The sequence below is a fragment of the Gavia stellata genome, chromosome 3 (assembly GCF_030936135.1).
Source record: "Gavia stellata isolate bGavSte3 chromosome 3, bGavSte3.hap2, whole genome shotgun sequence".
NCBI lineage: Eukaryota > Metazoa > Chordata > Aves > Gaviiformes > Gaviidae > Gavia > Gavia stellata.
In genome coordinates, this window is record NC_082596.1 from 47,612,077 (window position 1) to 47,637,711 (window position 25,635).

At 40.0% G+C, this 25,635-nt stretch overlaps 1 protein-coding gene across 6 annotated transcripts in view; it reads left to right on the forward strand.

Moving 5' to 3' along the window:
* The window catches only part of NOL4 (nucleolar protein 4), a 197,510-nt gene that overhangs the window by 90,391 nt on the left and 81,484 nt on the right, over positions 1-25,635 (forward strand). For all 6 annotated transcript variants that reach the window (XM_059815317.1, XM_059815319.1, XM_059815315.1 and 3 more), the window contains one exon: positions 23,982-24,265. In XM_059815317.1, the coding sequence (XP_059671300.1) occupies positions 23,982-24,265 (284 nt within the window). The remainder of the gene's footprint in view (positions 1-23,981; positions 24,266-25,635) is intronic.

Consider the following 25,635-nt stretch of genomic DNA (forward strand, 5'->3'; position numbering starts at 1 on the left):
TCATCTGAAATAAAACCCAAGAAGTTTCAGCCAGAAATGGGAAGAAGATGGTCAGGGTTAATTTGGACCCATTTTAATAACTGGGTACCACTTGTTTGTGGTGCTGGCAGGGGAATCCATTCCCTGTCCAAGGACTAAAGGAATATAGTACTTATATTTTGTATTTGGTTGAAAGACTGAATTTCCAGAAATGCAAGATTTGGTATTATTAAATGGAAGTTCTGCACATGAGCATTAAGAAATGAATGTTTGCATTCTAAGGGCAATATTTACTGATTTCTAGAGTCATAGTTTGTGAAACAAAAAAGAAACAGAAATTCACTTTCATTAACGATAATAGTAGTTTAGCTATTTTCACAGTATTGATCTTGCTGTTAACTGTTCTTTTCACATTGTGAAGAGACAGCATATGACAGAAAAACTCTGTAGCATCATTCAGCATCTGATTATATGCCCTTTTTCCTCAAAACCAATTTGCATGCCTACAAATATCAGTGTTCCCTAGTGGAATTGAAGGTGTAAAATATTGTGTCTCAAGATGAAAATTATTTAGCCAAAGATTTTTCAGTATTTAGGAATTCCATCAGGATGATTTCAAAAGCAAAACCATATGTCGTTTACATGATTTGGCATTTTTCCAGTTGCATAGAGCATGAGTGGAAAAGTGGAAAAAAAAGTGAAACCTAACACTAATTAGATGATAATAAATACAGGTGCTATGTGTGCTGTGTGGTGTAATTCATCTTCATAGCAAGCTGTGGGACGAGTCAGAGCCAGCAGATTCTGAGGGATACTCTTTTGTGCATGTGTATTCCTGACACATGCTAAGATCCAAATTAAGGTAAAACTGAAAGGGTTGTGTAACACTGAGATACTTCTCTACGTTACAGAAGTGCAATATTGCCTAGCCATGGAAAACAAATTTTATGCTTTTTGTTTGGTTGGGTTTTGTCTGGGGGCTTCTCACTGTAAATGCAATTAGTGTAGTACCAGGAAAAAAACAGTGATTTGACGATAATTTGGAGATCCAACCTGGACTTCCCTGTGCCCCTCTCCCCCCCAGACTTTCCAACAATTTCCTTACCCATTCCAGGCAGCGAGGTGCCTCCCCGAGAGGGCACCTTCCCTCTCCAGCCAAAGCCTTATTCCCAGCCTCATGTGGTTTGCTGAGATTGTTAGTTGGGACTAACCTGCCAACTATCCTGTAAAACTTGGTGTACAGGGAAAGCTGTTATACATCTGCCTGCTGTTTTGCCTGTCTCCCCCTCCCCTACCCATAGGAGTTCTGGCTAAACGCAGCCTCTGGGCTCTTTCTCTTTCATGTGTCAGAGACTGTCATGGAGCTCTTTTCTTTTAAAATTTCGAGAGAGAGAAGTGGATTCAGATGGTGTAGATTTGACTCATCTACTGCTCTTTTAGTACTCAGATAGGGCAAGCCATTACAGGTACCGAGGGGACTGGTGTTTCTTACCTGCTGATGGGCTGTCGTGTGTGTAGCCACATGCGTTACATGCTCAAGAGCGAAAGCACAAAGGAGGAAGGAAACTGTTCTGTGCAAACGGACAGTTAAAAACATGATTAGAGACTGCCCTTACATTCTCAGTTGCTGCTTCTTTAATGTGAAAGCTCACTGAGACACGCTTGTATCTGAAATAACAGAAGACACAGTCATTCTCCAGCCTCCAGGAATTTACCACAATGATATGTTGTGTGGTTTGGGGAGAGAAATTAAAACACAAAAAAACCCCCTATGCATTAAAATTTGATTGAACAATTAAAAATGTATAAATAATTGAAATGCAGAGGCTATAAAAGCTTTCTATTATTCTCATTGAGAAAAATTTTTAAAGCATAGGATCCAGACATTATTCTGGGGCAGTAAATAGCTGATATTTACAGTATGGATTACTCAATTTTCCTTTGCCTGATGAACAGGGCTCCCAAAGCTTATTGTGGCTGTTTTGTCGTTTATGTAAGACACGTGGCCGCTGTGATTTGCTTTTCTTGGTATCCCATCCCCCATCAGCAGAAACCTTTGAGCTTCAAACACAGATGTTACACTGTGCTCTTTGTGTGCATGTATGTGTATGAGTGTAAAACCATTAAAGAAAGACTGCGTCGCTGATATTCTGGAAAACCAAAGCTGAAGTGCAGGACTTGGCTTGTGACTTCTTTTTCTTTATTACAGTGAGATGTTAGTGTGGACTAAGTGTAGGACTAATGTGTATGAACAAGTAGTGGTTTAAAAGCAGCCACACTGCTTATTAAATCAGCAATTTAACATAAGCAGGAATGGCAGTTTCATTAAATAATGCTATGATCTCTCAACCATATTCTTAACTAGTAATCTCCCTGTAGCAAAATTCATAGCTAATCAACCTCCTAGCCTGTCAGTAAACTTGCAGAGGAATTAAATCCTGGAGGAAGAAGCCCGTAGCCCCGGAGGAAGGCTGAGTGCATGTTTCACTGTCGTCTTTTCGGCTCATCTCAGTGGTCCCACTGCTAGAATGTGCTCTGTTGTCATGGCAACCCCATCTCCTGCTTCCTACAGGAAAGATTAGCTCGTACTGTGCACTGGAGAGAATTTAGGGGAAGTCAAGCTAATCCCTGGGTGCACTGCGAGAGAAAGGTTGGACCTCGCCTGAGGGATGCTGTATCTGCAATGATAGAATTGGCCTGCCACAGACACTGGTATTTAAGTTGAAGAGCAGAATTCACAGTAAGTGTCAGATCCTCCAGAGAGGAATATTGAATGAGGTTTTCTAAGTCTTGGTGAAGACTGTCCCATGCCAACAGTGGAATGACAGCAGGAGGCTGTGTGTGGAATACCAATATGTTTCACCCGTTCAGGTGGTATTTCAAATATAGATTCAAAGCCTCAGTTCCCTGGAAACTAGGTGATAAAATTTTAAAACATCATCGTGAGATGTGCACCTAGAAACCTGAAGCATGTCTCATTTGGTGCATAAAGCTGAACAAGTGATGATGAGCATGCCTTACAAATTGTGTATGCGCTGTGCGGCGTGCTTAAAAATTCCTGTGTGCTGAAAAATAAGCGGGAAAGTGTGAGGAAACTGATCTGTGTGTGTTGCAAACTCAACTGCAAAAGTGCTGAACTATCAAATTATTAAGCATGAAAATTTACAACTCCTGATTAAATCTTGTTTTTTCTTCATATTAAAACCCAAACAGAGAAAACATGAGCTATTTAAAGGTGTGGTCATAATACAAGCTTTTCTTTGAGGAAAACTCATTTTAATGTAGCTAAATTAAGGTGGTGTGTGACATAATGCAACGTGTGAAATGTGTGTTTATTTTCTTGCTGGTAGAGTTAAACAGAGGGTATTCTAGCTATTCCATTTCTGGTGATTTTAATGTTCTGGCTTTCTTTGATATGGTCCTGTATTTCATTTTAATAGATGCTCAAGACTCACAGCTTTAAACTAGACTGTTTGCAGTAAGATTTTAACTGTCTGCTTTTTATTACTGTCAGCTTTTCCTAAACTTATTTTTTTCAGCAGAGTTTGTGTGTTCAGCCTATGTATTTTTACATTTTTAGTATGCATGCTTCTTCTGTTGAGCTTTTGATAAAAAAAAAACTTTATCATTATTTAATGGTCATTTAATATATAGCAGTATTCTCTAACTTAGATCTATTTATGCATATACGTGTTTTACATGTATAAAATATATGCGTGCATGTGTGTTTCTGCAATACATACATGCATACACATATGTAAACAAATGTGGTCTTTGTTTTAACGAGGCCCGTTAGTGATTCATGATAATATAACACTGAGGAAATAAAAGACCTGTTTTCACCTTGAAGGATAGGTATTTTTCTCGTATTTAAACTGTTTATTGTTGCAAAAACCTAATAAACACACTCAGTCTGCTTAAAGAAACAGCATATGTTGTATTTCCGCGTGTGTCTATAGAGTAAAAAGAGAAAGCATCTTGACTTATATGATGAAAGAGCCCTGTGTTGCCTTTCCAGAGACCTGGATCCATGGAACAGGTAGTGAAGGGACATTTGTTTTTCCTCCTCCCTTCCAGGGCAGCTCAGAAGAGTGACACATAAGCTCCAGATTTGTTAGTATAAGAGCAGTCTTCCCTAAAAACTTCCTTTTTTGGGCTGGTTTACCAAATAGCAAGAGCAATGATAATCAAAGACAATGTCTGTCTTCTTTGTAGTTAAAAAACTCAGTAGCCAATGTACATCTATTATGTAGGGGCCTGTAGAAATAAACACAAAAGTTAGGGAAGCATTAAGCCATTATTCAGGCTGGCCCTTGAATCTGTGGTAGACATATGGGTGACAGGGAATCCACACCAGTAACAAGCAAAGCGGGGATCGGGGTAAGAGAAAATTAATCAAATAAATGTTTTTCATTAGAAAGAGCACTAAGAAATTATTGTTTGTTATCCATCAAATTAAATTACTGATTAAAAAGTCCCTTCTGTGGTAAAATAATGCAAGGAAACATTTATCAGAGAGTTCATTGGGTATTTTCACCACCTCCATGAGGCTGTGTTTTAGAGTGACACCTTTTAACATAGCTGTTTACACCTTTTAAATATTTTAGATGGTTAACTGCACGAAATTTCTACCTTGTGTGTCCTTCTGTTAAATTAAATTAACCAAGATGTTGGATTTTTTTATCTCAAGGTCATGATTTGTTTCCCTTTTTTTTCTCCAGCATTTAACTTGTGTATGGAATAATATTGACCGGTCAAACATCATCTCAGCTTTTTCTGTCTTCTGCAAAATGTGTGATTTTAGCAAGTTGGTCCAAGTTTTATTAGGACTGAGTTTTCACAAAAGGACTGGAATTCCTTATCTGTATTTCTAGACAACTTCAAGCACCAACTGTAAACAGCATGTGAGGAAGTGCAGTGAGGTTCAAAGCATGCACCCAAACCCATAAGCTGTGTTGCATTCTCTTCTGAGAAAAGGATGTGAACACTCCTTGTAGTAGTGGGACTGTATTACACCAGGGCAGGTACAATTGGTAGAGACTGCTCACGCTCAGGAGTTCAGGCCTCCAAACTGCAAGGAATTCCCATACAAACTCTGTGTTTTGATTAAAGAAAATTCATTTCCTTCAGTTACCAGAAACTAAAAAGCAGAGGTAACTCTACTCTATAAAAAACCCCCAGAGTTCCTAAACACCTAAAAATAATAGACGTAGCCTCTTCTGCCAGCGCTCCTCTACAGCACTCTCCATTTGTGAGAACTGTTGGTTTCCCCACAGCAGTGGGTTACTCCTCTGCCCAGCCTTCTCTCTTCATTCAGTTTTTGCCCAGAGTTCCTGCTCCCTACAGGTATTGCCCTCTTCCTGAACTGCCTTCTTCCTCTGGCACTGTGTCCTAGTGTTCAGGCTGTCTGCTGGCTAGATGTTGAACTGCTAACATAATGCTCTCCGATGTGTCTTTTCCATGCACCAAAGTAAGTAGGATGATTTAATGTATACACTGGTTCCTCCATTTGGAATTCATGGGTAACAATTTGTCTCTTTTATTCAGGGAAAGATACTCATTCAGGGAAAAATAGGTAAGATGTTCAGCACTTCGCAGGTGATACGCTGCACCTCACAGAACCTGGCCATCTGTTAACATCTACAAATATGATAAAATCACAAACTCTATTCTGTCCCAGCAGGGATCTTGCTGCTGGTATTCTCATTAAATCAATAACAGAAATCACAAATTTATGCTATATACAAACTTTACACACAATGTATGTGTCTCTCCATAGCAGAGATTTATCCTTCACATTTTAGTAAGAAAACAGTAATAGTGATATTTTTTCTTGGTTGCAAGGCATTTTGTTTCCTGATGCATCTCTGCCTCTTTAATTCCTTTTAAATGTACATATATATGTCATGTTTCCAAAGAGACTATCAATGTCCAATTTGAAAGTAGCAGAAGTGGCCTTCAATGAAAGAAATGTATCTTCAGTTGAAATAGGAAGTTTAAATCTATTGAGATTTTGTTTGTCTTTAAACATAAGCTCAAATATTTTGATTAATATTTGTATTTTTCTTTGTTTAAACAGATTTGCAAGGATTTAAAAAATACCTTTTTGAGTTGACAGTTTGCCCTAATTTGAAACAGCAATAGCCAGCCACATGGGAATATTTCGATTATTTTAAACCTCCTTTATCTTCCTTTTCTCCTCAAAAGTAAAACTCTGAAGCCACTAATTGTATGTAAATTGCATGAATTTAACGGACTGAATTATTTCCCAGGCTGCACACACTGGCCTCTGTTGACTCTAGTGAGATTAAGATCGTACACATCCAAAGGTAGATTTCAGCCCTGTGTATAGTGTTCTTCTGGCCAGCTTTGTAGCAGTTAATTAAAAAGTGCTTTCTCAGTGCTGTGCTGCTGGCTTTGTGGCTTTCTGTGTAATAAGTTCTTTATATTAGCTGACGAGCTAAGCAGAACAGTAATGTTAATTTTCAGCAGGGCCAAATACAAAGGGAAAGAAACCAAGATTTCCTGGGCAAGTTCTCCATTTCTAGTGGTAGTTGAGATCACAGGATCACAGGATCACAGAATCACTAAGGTTGGAAAAGACCTGTAAGATCAAGTCCAACCATCAACTAACACCACCATGCCCATTAAACCATGTCCCACAATGCCTCGTCCACACGTTCCTTGAACACCTCCAGGGAGGGTGACTCCACCACTTCCCTGGGCAGCTTATTCCAGTGTCTCACCACTCTCTCAGTAAAGAAATTTTTCCTTATATCCAGCCTGAACCTCCCCTGGCGCAACTTGAGGCCATTTCCTCTTGTCCTGTCACTAGTCACTTGGGAGAAGAGACCAACACCCACCTCTCTGCAACCCCCTTTCAGGTAATTGTAGAGAGCCACAAGGTCTCCCCTCAGCCTCCTCTTCTCCAGACTGAACAACCCCAGTTCCCTCAGCCGCTCTTCATAAGACTTGTGCTCCAGACCCCTCACCAGCTTCGTCGCCCTTCTCTGGACATGCTCCAGCACCTCAATGTCCTTCTTGTAGTGAGGGGCCCAAAACTGAACACAGTATTTGAGGTGCGGCCTCACCAGCACCGAGTACAGGGGCATGTACAGATGCTACATGCTGTCTGGCTGACAGCCCTAATACTGGAAGGAGTGGAATTGTTCTTGTTGCAGCTCCATTATTCTAGTTTTGTGTGCTTCTAGCCATAGCAAACTGAATTTTTTAGTCTTCTCCAGAGGTCATTTGTGAGGCCATGACAGCAGGTGGCTATAAGGAGCATGAGGGGCATACATGCACCCTCTAGGGCAATGCTGAGGTTTATTTTCGATTCCAAATACCAAAATGTCAAACGTTAACATCAATAATATTAAAATTGCAATTGTAGTTGAAAGTTATACAATAGGAATCCAGGGTTTCTGTCATTCTGTTGGCAGAAGAGTCCAGCTGGAGTTTTACGGGGGATAGGAGAATGAATGTGAGCTCAAGATTTGAGTGATCAATCTTTTCCCATGTAGTGATTTTTAATTTCTCATTGCAAATTTATTCTTTACAATAGATTAGTTATTGTATCCTGATGTGGACCCTTTTAATGGCCTGTCTTTAGGTGGATAACCAGTCATTTTGAATTTGTAATTTCTCTAGCCATTATGGTTGAAATTGTTTTCTGAAACATGCTGAGGAGAAGACGACTACTGTATGTGTGGGTTGATGGCAACAACAGCAGCAATCCTGATTGCATCTGTGATCTGTGAATGCTTTCAGCCAGCAGGAAACCAAATGGGATCTGATCAAAACTTTGTTTTGGATATTCAAGTCCAAGTGCGAGAGTGCCATGATATTCACTGATGTCCTTCCATTCTGCTCTTTGTTATTCCTGAAGATTGGTTTTAATGGCTCATATTGTGGTTACGACATGATGTAGAAATTGCATTGACAGTACCAGTCCTTTTACTGTCTGCAAATGTGCTGTCAGCATAAGTCCACTTCTGATACAAAAGCTCAGCCTCTACTCCCTGTATTTATCTTAATTTCCTGAAGCAGCAGCTATGGTGTGAGTTTGGCGGGTACTCATAGTGTAAGAAACTCCAGAAACTGCAGATTGCAGTGCTGAATTTAAAAGGAAATGCATTTTGGGAAAACAGACTACTTGAGAATTGGATGATAATGTCTACAGAAAACGGACTCCACACCAGTGATTTTCACCACACTTGTTGAGTGGGTTTTGCCATTCGTCAGAGATATTTCAAATTAGAGCTGTCTCAGGTGTTCCTCAACAGATAGAAGACAACGTTGAAATTAAAGCAGTTCTGACAAAATTTTAATCTTCAAAGGCTTCTCAAGTTCAGCCTGAATGATTTTGGACCAGAAGTCCAAAAGCTTCATAGAGCATTTTTCCTAGGGTTGAGAAATGCAGGTTCAAACCTCTCATCTGTATCAAGTAGTGCAGTGACTTGAATTTAGGTATTTTCTGCATCATTGATAACTGCTCCATCTCCATCTTTTTTGCTTTTGCAATGTCTATACAACAGGTTATTCACTGTACAGGAGAGAGGCACTGACTCTGTATCCCATTGTTCTGGGACTTCAGCTAACACTGGGGAGACAGGATCAGGAACTTGAAAACATGTATTTATCTGTTTGCTTAAAGGGGAATGCCAAGAATGCCTTTGAAGTATTACAAACTTTTTTAAAAAGGAAGATGATATCCTTAGACTGCCTTATAAATGCTTCTCTATTGGAGCTGCTATAGTTGACACAGGGTAATAGAGAGGATTTTTCTTTTAGAAAGGCTGTCCTTTGAGTTCTCCAAAACGTTTTTGTTCATGTGTTGCAGAATCAAAGATGGTAACCATTTCTTTGCTTAGACAGCTGAAACTTCTTTAAGTAGCTGAACTGACATATATAGTATGATCTGTCATTTTGTGTCAATATCTTTCTGTATGTTGGATCCTGTCACACTCACTTAATAAGGGGTAATAAAATTATGCTTTCCCCAGATTGTTTTGTAATTTTTGGATCAATTCAATATCTAGCTCTGAAGCTCTCTGTTGATTCCTATATGCAGAATAAGGAACAGTCTCAGAAGCTGTCATACCTGGAGCACCTCTAGGTGCCATCAGCAACAAGTTTTCCCACCCAATTTGTGTTGAAGTGCAATTAATAGATTTGCTCAGAGTGCATTTAACATTGCCAGCTTTCTTTTTTTTTTTTTTTTTGGTTGCATTTGTTGTATTATTTCTTCTGATGGCAGTTATTTGCAATTGCAGAAGAGGAAAAATCTGCTGCTTTTCTGTGAAAGAGGACACACTAGGCATTTCATGCTGTTGAGTATCAGTATTATTGTTTGCTTTTGCACTGGATATAAAAGATAACAGCCCACCAAGACTGTAGTAGCTATTGTAAATAACATTTTATTCATGATCAAGATTGATACCACGTGCTTCACTTTGCAGCATGCATAACTTTTCCTCTTGATCCAGTGGTAGCAACTTACCACCCAGATGTAATAAGCTTGTTCTATTCTCAAACCCAGCTTCAGATCCATGTTCTGCTTCTAAAAATTTTAAACTAAACTTCTGGAAAACACACTTCCTTCAGAATTGGTACATAATTGTTATTTAGGAAGGAGGGTGGTCAGTTTAATAAGGTGATGATAAGAATTACAAAGCAATGACCTGAGATTTGAAAGAACTTCCCAGGATTCTGTTGTTTTGATGGACATTTACAGTTTATTTAAGCAGGAGAAAGACTATCAGCAAGTGTTGCTTATTGTTTGCATTGCTTTTTGCAAACGCTCTATATTTTCTAACTTCTCTGGAAGCTTGAGAAAAGGTTTGCCATACAGCTGTTTGTCATACAGCTGTTTCTGTTTGCAATGTGCATTTCAATTAGATTAAAGTAGCTATACAATGATGATCCCTTCAAAATACAAAGTGTGTCGTGGGCCAGATAATCTTGTTTACAGATTTTAAGGGGAAACAAATTTTATAGCAGATTTTGCAATATCATTGTCCTTTACTTTGTTATTAAAAATAACACCAAGCATTTCTGTGAGTGCTCTTTCTCTAGGCTTCCCCTTCCTCCCCTAGCTAGGTTTGCAACAGAGGACATCATCTTTGGGCAGCATTCTTTGTTTATATTGTGGTTCAACCCCAGTTGCAACTAAGCAGCACACAGCTGCTCACTCCCCCTGCTCCCTGGTGGGTTGGGGGAGAGAGTCGGAAGAGTAAAAGTGAGAAAACTCGTGGGCTGAGATACTTTATCTCAACAGTTTAATAGGTAAAGCAAAAGCCACACACACAAGCAAAGCAAAACAAGGAATTCATTCACTACTTCCCATCGGCAGACAGGTGTTCAGCCATCTCCAGGAAAACAGGGCTCTACCACATGTAATGGTTACTTGGGAAGACAAACGCCATCACTCCAAACGTCCCCCCCCTTCCTTCTTCTTCCCCCAGCTTTATACGCTGAGCATGACGTCATATGGTATGGAATATCCCTTTGGTCAGTTGGGGTCAGCTGTCCCGGCTGTGTCCTCTCCCAACTTTCTGTGCACCCCCAACCTACTTGCTGGTGGGGTGGTGTGAGAAGCCTTGACTCTGCGTAAGCGCTGCTCGGCAATAATGAAAACATCTCTGTATTATCAACACTATTTTCAGCACAAATCCAAAACACAGCCCCATACTAGCTACTATGGAGAAAATTAACTCTATCCCAGCCAAAACCAGCACAGTTTACCAGGAGCAGCCTGCCGGTTTCCACACATGGATCCATTGGGCCAACTCAGCAAATGGTCATTTCTCACAGTTTTATGTTGCCCTTCTTTCTTAGCCAATCCCATATTATAAGGAGGCCAAGTATTACAGTTGGACTCTTCGGTATGGTTTTATTCTTTCCCTTTCTAGTGCTCTGACCTTTAACAACAATCTGCACATAAATAGTTGTTGGAATTTTAGTGAGAATAGGACTGGTTCTCTGTGATTAAAACATTCTTAAATTTCATTGGTAATGGTACCTCATCGATATTCATTGATACTGTAAAGTACAGGAAAAGCACATGCTGCAAATACTCTGTGTGTGGACTGTCCCATTGCTGAATCCTGCTGGGCTACCAGAAGCCTTTAAGTGAATTAGAAACGTGGACCAGCTATTTTATTTCTTAAGAAATCTCTCCAGTCTGCAAAGAATTGCAAAACAGTTCATGAATTCTCATTGAAGGGTGGTATTCTGTTTGCTCTACTTTCTGGCCTTGTTGAGGAATCTGGTTTTGAGACTAGCTCTCAGAGATTTTTCATCAAGGGCAAACTGACTGACTTTAATGAGAAGAAAATTTTTGAAAGTTACTGAAACAGTATTATGTCCAAGAACTTGTACTGTTTCTGTTAGCATTAGCTTCTCAGAAGGAACTGTAAAATGATAGTCTTCATGCAGAAGTTTTCAAGCGCAAATACTTTTCAAGTTTTCCCATCTTTCATTTACACTTTTGTTCAATGCACGCTCTCATACTTGCTCTGTTCCCCACCCAAGCACAGTCCACTGCATTGCAGTGGGAGTGTGAGTTTGAAATGAGATGCATTGCTTAGTCAGGTGGCTTGACAGTGAAAATTTCAAGTCTGCAGCTCCGGTGAGGAATAGCAGTGGATACTCCAGAACTATCAATCACACACTTTGGGCTTTGTGAAGTTTCTGGGAATTGAATCATAGTTACTCGGTTTGCCAGAGATATTGTGCTCACAGACTATCTAGCAGTATCATTCTTTTTTGTCTTCAGATACCTCTTATTCAAGTCCATTTTTAGGTGGTGTGTGACCAAATGCTCAGCTATATTTTGGGAATTGTAAAAAATTTATTGACTTCAATGTCTGTGCCGAAAATAATTTCTGATAATGAAAGAGCATGTTTTATTTTTGCCAAAAATATTTTCTGAAGATGAAAGAGCATGTTTTAATTTTGCAAGTCAGATTGGAAGTCAACATGTCTATCTGTAGTATTATGAGGCAGTTGCGATTTAAAAGTAGTGAGTTTAATGAAAGCAGAAGGGACCTTGCTCTAGTATTAATAGCTCATGGGAAGTCTACTGTCTTCTGGCTGATACCACCCAATTGGTGGCGAAGACCTCAAACCACGGATGTTTGTGGACAGAGTTTTCAAATCTGCCATTTTTCAACCAGAGTTATATTACATGATTCAGGATTCTGCTTTCTTGGGCCATGTAATTTTTTCAGTAGGAAAAAATACTCTTATAAACTTCCAAACTGATTCTAATGCCTTGAGTATGATAATGCCTGTACATCTTTCATGGCAGTTTTGACGTTCACTATGTGAGAGAGATTTTTCAGACTGATCAAAGGGATGCCAATCATCAGCACTGTTTATTTTTCTTCTTTTTGTTTGATGCTTATAATTGTAATCAACGTGCTAGGGAGACTCCCGATATGCTTATGTCCTTTACCTCAGTTGCAATATTTTTGTGTTCAGGTAAAGCTTAGCATTGATGACTGTTGTCACCTTTGCATTCTTTTGCTGGTGTTTGGACTGGTGCTTAGACTTTGTAGAAGCTGAATATTTTTAACTTTCATATGATACAGTGAAAAATAAAATTAGGAAAGCATAATGGATGTAACATTCAAAAATGATTGCTTGCCAGATGGAGAAAGGCCATCAAGTTTATTATCAAGTGTTGCCCTGTGTGACCAGAGTACTGTTTTCACTCAAGCAGTGAGGAGACCACTTACTGTAGTTAAACAAGGCATGTTCAAATCAGGAAACAGTAATGCACAGGCTGCCATGGACATCCTTAAATATTTTAAAATGACAGAATAAAAAGTGAGCTGAATTGAAAAGGGACATATAATTTATATCCCTCAAACATGCTTATTTACTCAAGTTTGTAATAGCAGCTTTCCAAGCTCTGGACTGCTTCATCAAACTTCTAAACTTATAGTCTATCTGTAACAGAACCCTACACTTGACTCAATGAGACTCTGTCTCGGCAAAAACATTAATTACATCACTGCCATTAAATAAGGAAACAGCAACCCTAATGGAGTCCTCAACTTGGATATTTAGTGTTCTGACTTCTCAGATCCACTAACATGCACTTTCTGAATGTATCAAGGAATCTTTAGTTCACTGTTGATAACGCTAGAACTGCAATGAAGTACAAAGGCTGTAAGTTCCTACTTCATATTCCACTTACTTTTCTTCTAGTTCTTCCCAGTTACATGGTTATTACCTATTTTTAAACTGAATTTCAGTATGTGAATATTAGAGGCACTTATTTTATGCTCTGTTGAGTTAGGAGATTTTGTGAAAGCCTATATGTTAATATGAGTGGAGAGAACTGATTGGAAAGGATGTGACAGAATTGTTCTAGAGTGAAAATCAAATCTGTTGCAAAAAACAGCTGATTTTACCAACATTATAAAATGAAAACTATAAAAAAATTATGAAAATGGTAATAAAAGTTTTCACTTCTATTTATGAAGCATTTTTCATGTCCTAGCTTTTAGTATACAGTTGTGAATAACAATAAAATGGCTTTGATTTACTTAATACAAGTCTTTAAATTATACTTTTCTGGGTAAAATATTAAAAAAAATTAGATTGTAATTTTGAAATCCTGAACTACAGAGCTACAAACCTGATGACAAAGGGTCTAATGAGTCTGTACTATTTGTAGAAATATTGTTACTGAGAGTTATGCTGTCAACTCAGTTAAACTATATTTTCATTATTATAGAGGTACCCAATATAAAGGCATTTTGAACTTAGAGTTGCTCTTTGTTTTATGCACCTAAATAGCTACTTTATAGCCACTGAGACTGTGTATACATTACAAATATAAAGCAAAGAAGGTTTGCAAGTCTTCTTCAGAATGGTTCTAAAACAAAATACAATAACAGCATCTGTTGAACTTCAGCAGAACTCTTGGTTTTCCTACATTTGGACATGTATAAATATCTTTTCCCAATTATCTTTTTTTTTTTTTTTGGTTGGGTGTGTAAGATTTTTTTCTTATTTCTACTTCGTTGTAGTCTTCTAGTGATAGGCAAAGTATTAACAGATGCATGATTTTTTCATATTTCAAGAGGAAACTTCTGCTCAGTTTTCTTCTAGGAATATAGCAGACAGGCAAATCCAACAATTTGTGCTGGGGTGCCCAAGTAGGAGTTTGGGTTAAATGTTGCTAAGGATGTATGAAGCTCAAAGCAGCCATTTCTGTTTGCTCTTAAGGCTTCTCCCCTCTTTTGCTCTCAGTTTTACTGGTGGAGGGGGTATACTGAGCTTGAGGTTGTCCTCCTCTATCGCCTTGTTGCCTTTATAGAAGATCACGCAGCAGTTTGCTGAGGGGGTGCAGAGCTGTTAAGTGATCATTTGTCTTGGTTGTGCTCAGGGCTTCACCCTTCTAGAAGGAAGTACAGACCAATATCACTGTGTGAACCCACTTGACACACCAAAACTGGTAGGCTAGATCTTAAACTTTAAAGGGTTTTACTAAAAATTCCAGTATTTGGGGCATCCAGTCCACAGAGAATTTCCTCTACTGACTCCAACTTGATCTTTCCTCTTTGCTTTTGTCTTCTGGCAGATCCTGATGAAGTAAAATATGACGTCACACACATGCATTAGGTCCGAGTGGCAGATAAATTTAACGTAATTCCTTTCAGCCCCATTTGGGTTGACATTTAGGCACCAAACATGAACCTTGTGTTACTCTTTTGTCTATTGCTGGCACAGCATCAGATTCTTCTTGCTGCCAGGAATGGCAGCAGTTGCTGCTGCCCCCATCAGCCTTTAGCTAGAGCAACATAAGCTCTTCCAGGCTAGGCAAGAAAGAGGAGAGGGTAACATCTCTTAGGTTTCGTTTCTTAATGTGTTGCCGTCTAAAACATCTTTGTTGCTGATCTGTTGTGTACGTGGTTGGAATTTCAGTGATTCTCAAAAGTCAGAGTTAGTCTGTCCTAAGCCATGCCTGCCTGTCTCCGAGCCTTCCTTAGTTCCTAGCTTCATATCAATAAACTGCTCTGAAGTCTGGATTCCTGTTTGGGTTGAGTGTAGGGAAATACCTCTGGCATCACTCGTATGTTATCAGGCTGAGAACTTGTTCCTGCAATGCTTGGCCAGAGATGGAGCTCTAAGCCACAATTCTCAGTACCAGATGACATTGAGACATTCAAATATGATCCCATACACAGCATAAAAACTTTTGTAAGAATTGCAGGTTTTCTTGGTAGAGCCTTTGCCACAATAAATGCTGTAGAGGTTTCTCCAGACTAAAGAGAAAACCAGAGATTTTTCTCCCCAGAGGCAGTGAGGGCTATGTCTTTTGAAGTAGAAATGCCAAAGCACAAGTACAAACTAGATGCATAGTGGTAATAAGACTACTGTGCACCCAGTGAGCTATTCAATTGGTTATTTACATGTGCAGTACCCTCCTGATAGCCATTCTGCTTCATCTCCTTGTTGTAGATATGCAGGGACAGTAGCTCTGCAGGCAAAGTAAGCATGCAATCACTCATGAAGCTTTATAAATGAGCCCTTCTATAACAGTGTGACTGACAGGGAAGTACTATTTTTCTGATAGTTGCTGATGTCATGGAATGGCAGTTGTTCACTGTTCTGTTATTTAATGTTATAATTGAATAAAACATCTGCCTGTTTTGTGCCTCCAACAAGAAGAGACATTTATCCGTGGAAAAATTGTGAATTACTGGGGGTTTGTTTAATAATGAAATAAGATTTACAGTCTGGCTAATGCTGATTCCACTGTGTATGTGCATGTGTATATCAAACGTATAAAATTTACTATACTCTTGTTGACAATGCTAAGGATTATTTTTGTAGTTTGCTTTGTTACTTTTTCTTTTCATAAACACATGCAGTGAGTGATCATATGAAGTAGCTCCTGACCTATTCCTCCACCATTGAAGACAACAGTGAGGGTTTCATTGATTGGCATCGCACTGAAACTGATGGACATTCCGGGTTCAAATTTCAATGCAGCAAGTTCCATAGCTGAATTCACAGAAGCCAGCCACAACAGGAAAGCTGCATGTATCAAAAGGAGAAGAGAAATTGTTAACATTAGTGAGGTTAGCTGAAGAGGACAATTAATACATATTCTTGTAATGGAGCAAATGCAGTCTCACTGCCAATGAAGGGACTGAGCTCTGTGCACATCTCCCTGCCCCTGTCCTCTGGAAAGTCTCTTGCCCACCTCTTAATTCCTGTTCCTTGTTTCTTTGATACAGTACTGAAATTTTAGTGGAAACAGAAATAGTGTCAGTAACTTTTTGGAGGAGCAGAGAGGGTGCTTGAGGTTTACGCAGGTTCAAAGAGAGACTGGATATTTGCATGTAAAAGAAATCTGTTGAGCATCAGTATGTTGCTAGAAACCACATCCGGCTCAGAAAGACCTTGAGTCTAAAATTATTAAGGGCTCAGCAAGCCATAGGAGGAAGAATTGTATATGCTCACCTTATTCTTTTCCATAAACATCTCCTAATAGCCACTGCTGGAGATAGGATATTGGACTAAATAGATTTTTGATCTGACCAACTGTGGCCATTCTTAGGCTTTATGAAACGGGCAATAATAGAGGGTCTGAAATCACCTTTGTACCTCCATTATTCAACCACTGTTCTTTATCGTAATATGAAAGGGAATAGAGAAGATGAATAGATATAGTTGATTTCGACTGGCTTTTAAATTATATATTGAACTTGTGCTTGAAACATGACTTGTGACGTAAATGAAGCATAACCGAATACATAACTGTGACAAATTGGTATTAAATGGTCATTGTGAGAAGTGGTGGGAGTAAAATGTGACCTCGCCTTTTTATCAGTTCTTTTAGAAAAGTCTCTATGATTATTTCATACTACAGAAGTTTCCGTGACTCAGCACTCTACACTACCTTTTGTCTGATTCATGGTGTTCCGCTCCCAAAACTGCCTGCTGTCAGTTGCCACCAGTAGAGCATTTGTTTCAGTAGCTCCTGTTAGGAAGGTTTGCTAGCATGCCTTGGGCTTGTGGAATTACAGAAGGAATGTAACTATTTTAGTTTTAAATGTTTGCTTAGGTAGTGTATTGTTTTCTTTAAAGTTGTATTTTAACATACAAAAAATAAAGCACGTGCAATATTGAAGCCGAAAGTTAAAGAGAATGGCAAAGTAACTCATAACTGGTCTGGAGACTGTCACTCTTTGGTCTGCAATACTGTCTCTTGCAAGTGATCCTGTTCAAATGAATCAGATCACTAAGGGTATAAGGTGGTGTTTAGCAAGACCTGAGCTGCTGGTATCCAGCCCAAAGAGATTAAAGCAACCTTCATCATACAGGACTTCGGTAGGCAGTCTTTAAGAGTGGGTTTTATGACAGCCTGCACTTGCACAGCCAGCAGCATCAGTCTCACTCATCCCACTCAACTCATTCACATCCAACCTCCTCCTTTTAGAAAGAACAGTAACCCATCTTACAGTAACTGCGTCTCTCAGAGATGCTCTGTCGACAGGCAACCCACTCAAAGTGTTCGTTTAACCTGTGTTCATGCTACCTTGGAGTCTGCAGGAATCAGTGTCTGTTTGGGCTGCATATGTGCCCCTCTCCCATCTCAACTTCTTGGAGCAGGATGAACAAAGTGGCCCCAACAATTGCCTTGTTCATCTGGTGTGATGAATTGGACTCATTATCACCAGGAATGGTTTTGGCTTGTGGGATGCCCTCATGTAGTCAGAATGTCTCAAAAGAGCCAAAGGTGCTGTAAGGTTAATTGCCTTTCCCTTGGTTTTTGTCTATTTCCTAAGTAGGTTATCTGCCTTGCTTCATGGCAAAAAAGGGAGTTGTGCTAGAGCTGCTTTGGTATCATGGGGCTCTTGCTTCATTCTTAGTGTTAATGAGAGGGTTCCTTAGCTCCCTGACTCATCACCACGTCTGTCCTTTCAGCAGATCTGAGCTTCCATGTGGCTGTAGGACTGTGCCACACTACTGCTGTTAGAGCTGAAGGCCAACAGTACGGATTACTGACTAGTAAAATATGCAGTAAGTTTCAGGTAGCTGAAATCTCAGCTGTATAAACTATTTAAGCATACTCTAAATATTAATTGAATTCTAGCCTGAGAATTAATTTGAGAGAGGGAGAGGATTTATTCAGAGGTCTGTCTTTATGTAGAATGGCTTGTTGACTCCTTCCTGACTTACCTGCAAGGAATATGAAAAGTCTGGTTGATTTATTGTATGAAATTGATTGCTAAGAGTAATGCAAGAGATCCTTTAAAACACCTGGAGATTTTTCTCTCAAGGAGACAAATGAGAGTTGTCTATATGTAACTTGGTTTGAGATTCACAGTACTTCAATGACACTTGTATCAGAGTTCAGATCTTAAATTTGTGCTCTCAGAAAACTGGTGTTTGAGGGACTTGTTATTCCAGCCACATTTGGTGCACACTTCAACTTGCTTTCCTTTAAGAAAGCACTCTTACTGAGAATGGTGTTGAGCATTTGACATATCTGGTCTGAAGACAGTTCCCTCTGAGTGGAAGAATTGTATTTTAACCTGTAACAGAAGAATCTCTAATTCTAGCAATATATATTGTTTGCCCATTCATAAATCTAGACATTGTTTGGTAGGAGAACATAATCCTATAAATTAAGATCTAGTTTCCTGCTCTAAATCAGAGTGCCCTTAAACTATCAACTGTCACGGAAATCACCTTGCAGAATCCAAGGTGTTAAATACAGAGAAACTGGGTTTTGGCAGAAATTTGCATGATAATGTGAATGTCTGTGGCAGATAATTGAAGTGAAGGATGCAGCAGTTCATGAGAATCAAAACTCATGTTCAGAGCATCTGTTTGCTTGGGCTTTCTTTGGCATTGTCTTTTCTTCTACCATTTCTAAGTTTTCTTCTACCATTTCTAAGTTTTCTTCAAAAGTGGGGGGAGAAGCTACCACAGTGGTGACTGCAATGAGCCTAGAAAGTTCTCAGGCAGGAGCCAGGACTTCTCAAGTATGCAAAAACAAAGCTGGTCTCACTTTGTGTCTAGCTGGGCTCAAGGTGATCTCGAAGGATGAGGTGGAAGCTCTAATGCCATGTTATGAATAATAAGAAACTAACTTGAAGTAGGAAAATTACTGCCGTTCTTGTTTTGAGAATTACCCCTAAGACGGAGAGTACTTGGACCGAAGGTGCCCAAAGTTTGTTGGTCAGAGCAGAGGATCAGCGTGGAGCTCTGTGCAAGGTGGGAGAAGAAGGTCTTGGCATCAGGAGGTTTAAGAAATATTGGTCCGTGAGTGAGAAGTCCATGCCTAAGCCTGGACAGTGCTCCTTGCTTCAGCAAGAAGGCTGCTGTCCGATCCAAAGGTACCTTCCCTCTGCTCTTGGAGCCTTTCTCTGAGGGGTGATGCTCTTTAATCCCTGAAGGAGGATCTCTGCGTAGGTGAGGCACCAGCTGGCTGGTGAAGTGAAACACATACATGTTTTGCAGTCAGACTCTCCCTTTTCAGGCTTAAGTAACAAAAGCAGTTGTAGATGTGCTTCCAGTCTTCCAGCGTGCTGGGGTAAGGGTTTGAAAACTCCCCAGTTCCTGCACATGTGGCCTGCCCCGAGCAAGCAGCAGTGTTTCACGAGACCATCATTTGCTGTCATGGCTCATGCCTGTGGATAGCGGCGGCCCTGGGAGGTGATGAAGACATGAGCTCATCCCACAGCCTCTTTCGTCACTGCCCCAACACCTGACATGGGGCAGGGAAGCGCTCTGCTCCCTCCCTTCTCAGCTCCCAGCACCTGTGGCGTGCTTCCCTGGAGGTCTTCCCATAAAACCCGCCCTGCGGCGGCAGTTCAGACAAGAGGCATGCTTTGAAAACATGCTGTCCTTGCATCAGTGGTGCGATCGGTACCAGTACCTAGATGTAGGCTGATCGCAGTGGAGTTTTATTTTCCTCCTCATCAGCCAGCTGTGGGAAGGGAGCCTGGAGTGCCCGCCAGCCGGCGGCGGTGCCCAAGTGAACCCGGGGAGGGCAGCTGCGATTTGCTCAGCCTCCTGCGGGAGGGCAGCCCTGCAGCAGCTTCCCGGCTGCTGCCCCATGTGCGCTGAGCTGGGGTGGGCCTGGCCTCCACTGGGTCCCCGGAGAGGTGCAGGGGCAGGGGCCGGGCCGGGCCCAGGCAGCCCCCAGCTGCCACCATGATGTCAGCGGGTCTCAGGGGTGCCACCATGTTCCCCAACTGCACTCCCACAGCCTTCTCTGCTGCCCCAGCGATGGGCCCCTGGCCTCTCTCCCTCGGTGCCTGCCATTAGCGGTGCCCTTGTCCTGAAAGAGGAGCCAAGCTGCCCCAGAGAAACACTCACCGGTGGCCATAGTTGGGCAAAGCCTCGGGTCCCCCGGGCCTCCGCACAGCTCTCCTCAAGCTGCCACACCTCTGCCTCTGTGGGATGGAGGGAAAAAATCTTTGGTAAGAGAGCAGGCTTTCAGCATTAGCAGTTTATTTTTGCTGATAAATAAAGGTGAGAAAACTGTGCGAGCAAACTGCCAGTCCCTACCCAGGCCCCGGCTTAGATGCAGCCTCCGCTGGCCAGCCATGCCAGGCAGAGTGAGGAGGTGAGATCTCACCTCCTGCCCCCCGGAGAGGCAGCCGCCATTGGAGAGGGTGGTCCGAGGGACAGGTCTCCCTGAAAGCAGCCTTGCCCCTTGGCGTCTGTGTGGCGGCCGTGCGTGCTTGCAGTCCCTGGAGCAGGGTGGCTCGGCCCAGCGGCCGTCAGCGGGGCCAGGAGGTGTTGGGGCCGTGGCTGCCCATATCCAAGGGTGAACGTGCCTTTCCTCTCCTGGGCCAGACCCTCTTGCCTTTTTCCCCCAAACCAGTTTTTCCTCATGTGGTCTGTGTTTCTGATACCCCAGAAACTCATGCTTTAGAGTAGCCTTATTCTTGGCAAAAATAGACCAGCTGCCCGGGCATGAGAAATGTACTAAACCTGTAATTTAGTTACCTTGGTAACATCTGTAAAGAACTACCGGCGCAAAACCACTGTTTTTTTCTCGATCTCTTTTATGGCAGTACATATTTACGTTTATTTGGCAGAAGTGTGATTTATAGCCATTGTAGCCGTTGTCCTGAACATTATCCTGACAGACAGTTCCTGTTTCTAACAAGCAAGGTTAAATGACTGTAAAAGCAGGTATTTGACTTTATAGTACAAACTGAGATTTACCACCAAGTAACTAAGCATTTGCTAAGCAAAGCCAAAATCGTGTAAATACTGTATTATTGTTTCAAAGTATTATAATGCTGGATCACGTTTACTCAGCATAGGAATTTTTTCAATGGTTGTGTTTTAGAACAAGTATAAAAGATCTATTTTTTTTCTTTTGCATTGTAAAATCTCACACATGTGCAAGTTTTAATTGTCAACCATTCATCGTACAGGGAAAAAAAAAAGAAATAAAAGCATTAATGCTTATGATTACAAGCCAAAACTAACAGCCTTTCTCTGGACTTGACTGTTCCTGGATCTGGTTCTAGGCACAGCTCTCTTCCTACTCCATCATTCCCATTTAGCCATCTATGCCCTGGTAGTGGCTCGTCTGCACTGTGCAACCCCGGACACTCGGGTGCTGGCACACAGAAGTTTTCTAGGGATCAGACTTGTGTGCTGCAGAGTAGGCAGTTCCCCCAGCTTTTTGGTGGCTTGTTGCATCCTCTGGTTACTCACTTGTTTCTCTCTTTGCTCCCAACAGCAGGGAATTTTCTGAGCCCTTCAAAGTGAGGAGCATCCCTCACTTGGTGACTGATTCAGTAATTGATTTAATTAATTTGAAACTAACTGTCACTTGTTAAACTGATCATCAAGAAGCCAATTATCTGTTAACAGTCCTAAATACGAATCAGTGGTAACCAAAGTGTTTCTCTCTTAAATAAAGAAATCTGGATTTCTTTCTGATATTTCAGAGCTTTTAAAATTAGTTGTAAATATGGCTATTTTCTTTAAAAAACTAAAGACCCTATCTTAGAATGCCATTTTCTACTTCAGAATAATAAAATTGCGTATTTATTTCTGAAACTGCGTTTAGAATTTTAACGATTTTAATGTGTTATGCCCTGTAAGACATAAGTCTCAGGGCATGATAGAAAGTTTATAAAGGATAAATCCTGCTCACCTTATTAATTTATGTAGCCGAAATCCTCAAGTAGCCCCAGGTTTTTAAATTAGAACATTTCCATTGCTCTGTTGCAAGTTGGGTTGGTGTACACATTTAAAAGTCTTATTCTAGGAATGTTATGTCTTTTGTTCTATATAAATTTGTATTTTAAGAGGTAATGTAAAAGTGGTACATACCAAAATATAGCTTTATTTTTTTATTGCAGCCATTAATTACAAAGCATTTTGTAAAACAAAAAAATGTTCCTTTAACAAAGGCATTTAAATTATTATTTTTGTTATGTGTTTTCATGAAATTAGATTTTTTTACAGGTTTACAAACCAAAACAATTTAAAAAAATATGTTCAGAATGTATGCCCAGGCCTGTATACTTTATGACATTAAAGTGTTGGATAAGTACAGCAAACAAGCCACTGATGTATGATGGCTTGTCTATGGCTTTCTAAGTACTTAATTGAATTAGATCATTACACATTTATACAATATTTTCTTCACTTTTTAGATTCTGATCTGAGGGCAGTGAATAGTTGTTTTTTACTGTATTGATGATGGAGAGTCAACAATTTGATTAATCATGTAGTTTCAAGCATGAGTATTTCTGAGCACATCCTTTAAAGAATGTGTCCTGATGTTTTTTTAAATTCCACATGTGTATAAATCTGTTTGTTTCTTTTCCATGGAAGTTGTTTAGAAGGGCCTGAAAGCAGATGGTATATTAAGGTACTGGTATATTAAGGTCCATCTCATCCCATATCTCCAGTTTCAATCTGTACACATTTCTGGCTGCTAACCCTCCAGTTTTGTTTCCAGCTTCACTGTCTCCGATAAGCATAGGATTGTAGAGCCCTGGGCAGGTGTTTGCACCATTAGCAAAACCACGTAAAAGTCGCCAAAAAAGAGGTGCTTCAGAGAACAAGAAGTAAGCAAATTGAGGGCCGAATTCTGCTGCCATTTAATCTGTTGAAGGATGGATTGTTTTACTAGATAGCCTGTTGGCCAAAAGTTTGTTTAGAAGTAAAGAAGGGCTGAGTAGTAGCATAGGTGGCAAATTCCAATGCTGACAAACACAGGATACACAAACCCATAAGCATGTGAAGACACCTGTTCATTATACATTTCAGCTGTAAAATCTTAGGGTTGACAACAACACATCCAGAGTTTTCAGATGTAACTTTCAGGTTGATAATTTAATCCTTTATTGAGCAGTATTTTTAAATATATTATGACACGTATTATGAATCAGCGAAGTGAACGAGCACCTGAACAAAAGGAAGAGAGGATCTTTGTTTCTGGAGTCAACTTTTCCAGTATAATCTCTACTGCCAGTAGTGAATACATCAGATATATTTACATCATATCTGTGCAAGAGGATGTTTATGGGTATGACATATGCTGCTCTGCACCCTTAAAACCTGAGAACTAGATTCTCTCTCAGTGCCATGTGCATCTCTATTGATTTCAGAAATATGCAGTACTGTAGTAATGAGCAGTAATCTAAATAGATTCGTAGACATATGGACAGACAGATGGATTAAGGCAGATTTTGTCACTTTGTCCCTAAAAATCCTTTGTCATACTTATCTTTTGTGTACACAGTGACACTAAGGTGTCAGCCCAGATCATTTCCCTTAACTTAGTAATATTTTATGGATTTACATGAAGTTTTTACTTGAAAACATGGAGGAGTGTGTGTGTACATTTTGCAGAAACGTACTGGTGCTAGTAATATAAACCGTTTTCATTCTATTTTGAAAAACATTGTGAAGGTATAAATTATGTTTGAACTGGACAGAGATGATGATGTGGCATATGACTGAAAATATATATTTTTTAATAGATGATTCAGCCGCAGAGAGTTTTAATGGCAATGAGACCGTGGGACACAGTTCCAATGCTTCAGGGGGAACACACTGCAGGGAGATGGCAGAAACCAACAGTAATGGCAAAACAAATCTGGAGCAGGATGAGCAGCCTCTGAACCTGAGTGACAGTCCCCTCTCTGCTCAGCTGACTTCAGAATACAGACTAGATGATCACAGCAGTAATGGAAAGAACAAATACAAGACTCTTCTAATTTCTGATCTCAAGATGGAACGGGAGGCAAGAGAAAATGGAAGCAAGGTAAGATGCTTCCACATGCTCCAGATATAAAGTGTGTAGCTTAGAAAAGGAAAAGATTTGTGAGGCCAAACCAAAGGTTATTCCCAGCTAAGCACTTAATGCAATGTGTCTAACGTTTGTCACATCATTACTCAAATGCTATACATAGATTTGTATGCTCTGTTACACATATATGATGCATATGTACATTAAGTGTATGTGAATGTACATGAGTGAATACATATATATAGGCATATATATTGTGCTGACACACTGACAAAACCCAGTGCAGTTCTCCATGAGGCATGAATTTTATCAGTCCATTTATTAAGAACTGCCTACATTGCCCATTTGAAATATATATATTAAAATATGTATATAATGCGATACATATATATATGTATATATACTGAGATACATATATCTATGTATATTTATAGATGACCATCTCATTACGTGTTTTATGTATCTGTAGAATGAATCCGTATGAATGTTAAGTGTATATGCCCAGGCAAATTACTACATGTGAATTATCAGCATCTGAAAGGAACTGATTTGCTTTCTTTCTGATTGCTTGTGTTATGCAGGCACCTAACCTGAATTAAAACTGACAAGTTTGCTTTAAGAAGCTGTAATCCCCTGAGGGCTTTTCTCTGTAGTTTCCATTATGTGGGTAAGGAGAAGCAAGGGTGCTTATATTGTAGATAAAGACAGATCCTAGAGATTAGATAGATATCTTTCTAGGAATGTGTTTGTCATGAGGGCATACTGTAGGGAGGGTGAAGAAATGGCCTGTATCATAGAATTTATCCATTGATCTTATTGGTGACAGCTTCCTGGGTTTTATCTGATAACTCCCAACTGGACTACCGCTTTTACAGCAGCAATAATAGGATGTTAGTACTGGATCCAAATACTATTAATGCTAGTCACTACCTTTCAGTAGTCCACTACAAAATAACCTGACAACATAGATACACTTTGAGTGGCCACATTTTTTACAGGGCTTTGAAATAGGAGTGGTGTGGAAAATCACTTTTTCTAGGTATATCCAGGAAGGGATTGTATATGACTGTTGTCTAGAGAACAACATTTATTTATGCTAAAGTTTTAACTACTGTCTTCATCGCCTACAGAGTAAAAATAAAAACTTGAAATGTTTTTTTAACTCAGGTGTCTGCTTTTGGTGGATAGAAGAAAGAGAGACCAAATGGGAGATTGTTAGTCTTTCTTGGCCATTCCAGTTTAGCAAATCATGTATCCCAAAACCTTTTCCATAAAATCTTTATGAAAACCTGTTTATCTGTATGGAATATTTTTGTTTCGACTAATTTTCATTTTATTGAAAATGTCCTGAATAGCTTTAGTCTCAGAGTGTGTATACACTCCAG